General features: G+C 37.5%; 2 protein-coding genes across 2 annotated transcripts; both read right to left on the bottom strand.

The window, feature by feature from the left end:
- Window positions 1-300: 300 nt before the first annotated feature.
- Window positions 301-2459, bottom strand: LOC101267236 (late blight resistance protein R1-A-like). Its single transcript, XM_004239358.2, has one exon. It carries the CDS (start codon window positions 2457-2459, stop codon window positions 759-761), a length of 1701 nt encoding a protein of 566 aa, XP_004239406.1. The 3' UTR covers window positions 301-758.
- Window positions 2460-3435: 976 nt separating this feature from the next.
- On the bottom strand, window positions 3436-4692 carry LOC101266635 (24-methylenesterol C-methyltransferase 2-like). The gene has a single exon (XM_004238835.5). The coding sequence runs from the start codon at window positions 4650-4652 to the stop codon at window positions 3561-3563; it is 1092 nt and encodes a 363-aa protein (XP_004238883.1). The 5' UTR covers window positions 4653-4692; the 3' UTR covers window positions 3436-3560.
- Window positions 4693-5103: the final 411 nt, after the last annotated feature.

Below are 5103 nucleotides of genomic sequence, written 5' to 3'. Positions count from 1 at the left end.
TTTGCGTTGCTAGCTTCCGCGTTTACACCTGCTTATATCCGATCCTAACACAGAGTAACATCTGCATATAGCTCTTCAAGCAATAGAGTTATTACTTGGTCATGAGATTAATAACTTCTTCTCACATTGGTTTTAACTGTGGTTCACTTTTGCTTATAGAAGATTAGTGAAACAGTTGAAAATCATGTGCAACAGGTCGTGGTTTTACTCCCTTGAGCAAGGAGGTTTCCACGTAAATTTTTTTGTGTTGTGTTATTATTGCTAATTTCTTTTCGTTGTCTTTCTGGTTTAGTCAAGGGACTGGTCCGTTGACTGATAGTGGATGCACACATCTATCATCATGTCTCCTAAAACGGAGGTATCCTTTCCGGTGGCAGCTGTCTTGGTTCGTCTCCACTATCTCTTGCCTGAACGACAACCTAGCCTATTCTGGCTCCATCAACTCACACTTGATCATACCCAACCTGAATGTTGTTTTAGTACTAATTATTGATGCCACCAGTGATTAAGAGACAAACGGTGGAAGAATTGAGGGTACAAGAGGCATATCATTATCATGAAGACAATAGCAGCAAAGAAATTCAAGAATATGTGACAATGCAGACATGTTACTAATTCAACCTTTAGTAGAAAATTTCAAACTCTTGCAGGTTGCTTACTAAACTCGATATTTACAAGTGATTCAGGGAGTGCAACTTTGGCCAGTGCTATACAGCTCCATTTGCAGATCATCTCACAGTCCGGTTGCCCTTTGGTGTTTAGTGACCAGCTGTTCTTTCTTCTCCATGGATGATTGCATCATAAAGGGACAACTCTTCAAGATTGGGCAGTCTCGCTATTGTTGATAGTGAATCGGATGTCAGAGGAAAGTCATACAACAACAGTTGTTTCAAATTTGAAGGGAAGTGAAAATCCCACGGCCGATTTGTCGCTACAGAGGACCCAATGTGGTTTGTGTTTGAACTTTTAAAACTTGCACGGAGTTTTTCTAGTTCAGTTAGGCAATCCAATTTCGGGAACCAATGTTGCTCTGTTGAATAATCCCATGACTCCTTGAGTACAAACTGAAGCATCTGAAGATTGGGAAACCTTTTGAAAATATTCTTTGTATCTTTCGAATAGAAAATCAACAGTTCCCCTAATATTCTCAAGTTCTCTAACTTTGTGTCCTTTGCTATCAATATTGATTCATCTGCATCCATATCAAAGAAAGAACAATCATCCACGAACAGCACTCGCAGCTTTACAAGATCCCAAATTCTCGGTAATAGTATCAAGGTTGATTCTTTGTTATTTACCGACAAGAATTCTAGATTCCAGAGGTTTGAGAAAGACAAAGGCAGATATTTAACTTGTGTCCCAATGAATAAGTACCTCAAATGATTCAACATGCATATTTCATTCAGCAAAGAATCATTCACCATGATAAAAGAGGTATCCAGGTCCAACACTCTAAGAAGCCTCAAGTGTCTTAGATGAAATGTATAAACTCTGTCATCCAGCTCGTCTCCATTTATTTTCAAAGAATAGAGGTGTTTACCAGAATGCCTTTTCTTATTTGAATCGAACATGACAAAATTAAGCCCAAAGTGCTCCTCATCATCATCATAATCAATGATAAGTTGACGAGGCAACACATCTGATGGAGCACTTGATCTTATCCGATCAAACAAATTTTCCTTTCTTGCTTTTATCAAACAAAAGTCATGCACAAGATCATGAATTTGGAAACTCAGTGCATCGCCTATCTCATTGAAACAAATTACCAAGTTACTGGAAATTAAATCATCCATATAAATCTTCACCACTTCTTCCATAATCTTCATCTCCGTCTTCCCCACAAATCCTTTAGCACCCAAAAAAAAATTCAACTCATAGATACTCATTATAGTGTCCTTCGGCCAACTTGCAAAATACAGCAAGCATGGCTTGAGGTGATGTGGTAAATGGTCATAACTTAATTCTATAACTTTCATCACTTTCACTTCACTGTTTAAAATAAAAGAACTCGAACTACTTTGAACTTCAAGCCACACACTCCTTTTCTTTTCCCTCCCAGCAATGACTCCAACAATCAGATCAGCCACCAAAGGAAGCCCTTTACAATTTTTGGCTATTTCTTTATCGACATCTAATAGTTCATCAGGGAAACTCTCGTTCCCAAATGCCCTTTTCTCTAATAGTTCCCAACTTTCATCTGGTCTTAGCAATCGAAGGTCAAGAGGATCAGTGTTCAGCTTTCCATGCAAAGCCACTTCCTTTCCTCGAGTTGTCAAAATAATTCTACTTCCTTTCTTAGCTTCAGGAAAAGGTCTTGTCAACTCATCCCATGTAGTAGTCTCCCACGCGTCATCTAAGACAATAAGATACCTCTTTCCATACAGTTGTTTCCGTAGCTTATCAGGAACATCAATATTCTCACTCAAAAAGTGCGAGGAGCAACTTCCTCTTATAGACATTCAAAAAGTGGGAGAAGCCCAGTCGATGGAGTTGAATACAAATCCAAGTCGATCCATCCTGCAATTCCATAATGTCAAATAATATCTAGAGTGATGTCTTTGATGTTTAGTGACCAGCTGAAGAAATGAGACGCGCAATTCCTTGATCCCCAATGAGTACTCAATGGAATGTAACGAGGAACGATGTTTGATAATATTTCATTCATCTATTGTTATTTTTTTTTTGTGTGTGTGTTCTCTTTACTCAGAAGACATGAATCTCCTTCTTGGATCTATTTTCATTACGTTCCCATCATGCCTTCTTTTGCAAATGAAGAGTAACAATATCCCCACTTCAACGGTGTTCTAGTTTCTACGCGTCTTTCTACATGTGAATGTCTCAAAAGCTTGAATGCAGATTGCAATGGAACAACAATTTATCATCAAATGTTATACTATGAGTTAATTCGTGCTACGCTAATAAGTTTAGATATGTATAGAACAAACACAATAACAACCAATCGATCACTAATATAGCTACTCGAAAGATTAACAAAAACTCGAGAATGCAGTGAAACAATAAAGAAATAAGAAGAAACAGAGGATTTAATTTCCTTAGAAAAATATGCACATATATTTGTATTTGGCATAACATATATATTGAACCCTAAACTTGACTTCAAATTTTAACTTTGACCTCCAACATTCATAATGCACAAACTTACATGGCACAATAGACGTAAGACACCACGCAGGACAAAAAAATGTCATGTAGGATGACATGTAAGACATATGTGTTACAAGTTTAAGTGTCTACTTGTGCACATCCAAAGTTGAAGTGTATAAATGTGATTTAAAATCAAGTTAAAGAGCATATTTATATATTATGCCTTTGTATTTCATTGGACAAATCTTTATTAATCTCGTTATTTTTTTGTAATATCAATGAACGAAGTGGTTATAAAGAGGTTAGAAAGGGGAAAATTCTCCATTTTAAGGCCAAAAAACCATATGTAGATAGATATGTAGGTACTAATAATGCCACTACAAAAAAAAAATTAAAATGATATTAACTAATTAATATTCATTCATTGCGATTTATGGTTATAATCGTACAATTACTTATTCTGGCTTCCTGCATAGAATCATATGCATAGGAGTGAAAATGCCAATTTCACCTCCTTTAGTCAAATAATCAGCTGTCACTAACAACATGTCGTGGACATCAACGACGCCCTTAGGGGCGATCCCGAGCCAAGAAAGCATGGTTACCATGACATGGTTCCTCCAGTAAGCGATCCTCCCCATCTTGAGCCGTGTCCACCATGGCTCTGCGGGTGGTTTAGCTAAATCGCTCTCTTTAATCACCTCAAAACCTACTTTGGTTGCGATGTTAGCAATGTCCTTGTAGCTTCTCAACCCAGGCAATGCATCTCCTCTTTCAATCCCTCGAACTATCTCCACATGTTCAGGATCGTCAGGGTTGTATAATTCAGTTGTGACCCACTCATAGGAAACATAGAATGATCCGGGCTTTAATACCCGGTAGATTTCTCCATATACTTCTTCAAGCTTAGGTGCATGACATGTAGCTTCGATGGAGTATGCTCCCTCGAAACTATTGTCATCAAAGGGCATTTTTAGGAAATTACCACAAACAACCTCACACATAGAGTCAAGCCCGGCCTTTTTGTTGTGGGCCCGGGCCCGTTCCACTTGGTACTCATTAATAGTGATTCCAACAACATTAGCACCTGAGTGGGCCGCGATGGCCCGCATTGGGCCACCAACCCCACAACCAACATCAAGGACACGGGCTCCGGGCTCCACATTCAAGAGATTAACCGCCATTTCCTCATGAATACGCGTGGCATCGTTATGGGATTTCCCCCGTATACGAGGAGAGAAGTGGAAAGACTGGCCCCAACCCCACTCGTATATATCGGTGACGAGATCATAAAATGTGTCAACAAGGGCGGGGACTTTGTCGGAGGAGTCCATTTCTTTTCCGTTAGGGCCACTCTCAAAAAATGACGAATATCGATCATACCCTTCTTGAACTTTCTCTTTAGGTAAAGAACCACCAGAAAGTTGAACTGCCCTTTTACCCCTTTGCTCCCCAGAGCCTAAAAGGAAAGTACAATAACAAAATCCACCGCCAAAAAGAAGGGCGGTGGTAAAAAAAATAGTAAGTAATTCCTTAAAAAATTCCATTGGATTATAAAAGTGAATTTAGAAACAAAAATAAAAGTGTGAGCATAGAAGTAAGTGAGAAATGAAGTGTTTTTATGGTGAGATTTTACATAACAATAATAGCGTAACAAAAGGAACAATTTTAGTATTAAAAAAAAAAGACTTTTTCTCGTGTGATTTATTTTATTATTGAAAAGAATATTAATTTGAGTGCTAATTAATAGGGTTTTGACTAGGTTTCAGTACTTTTAAAGTTGGATTATTTTGTACCTAATTATCTAATAATAGTAGTTATGGGAATTTTCACCCTAGTAAAATATTTCGAGTTTTTAGTTATCTAAATGTGTATAAATTAATTAATTGTTTGTACATTTTTCATGTACATCTAATTAATAAGGGGAATTAAATGTGTATATACAAGTGTTACATAAATTTACAGGTCTAAAAATATGGCAGTACATAGCTAAAATTT

Source organism: Solanum lycopersicum, chromosome 5 (genome assembly GCF_036512215.1).
Source record: "Solanum lycopersicum chromosome 5, SLM_r2.1".
Lineage (NCBI taxonomy): Eukaryota > Viridiplantae > Streptophyta > Magnoliopsida > Solanales > Solanaceae > Solanum > Solanum lycopersicum.
This window is presented reverse-complemented; position numbering and strand designations above follow the sequence as displayed.

Bases quoted from the DNA above. Each gene is read 5' to 3' on its own strand.
- LOC101267236 (XM_004239358.2), bottom strand. From the start codon at position 2,459: ATGTCTATAAGAGGAAGTTGCTCCTCGCACTTTTTGAGTGAGAATATT.
- LOC101266635 (XM_004238835.5), bottom strand. From the start codon at position 4,652: ATGGAATTTTTTAAGGAATTACTTACTATTTTTTTTACCACCGCCCTT.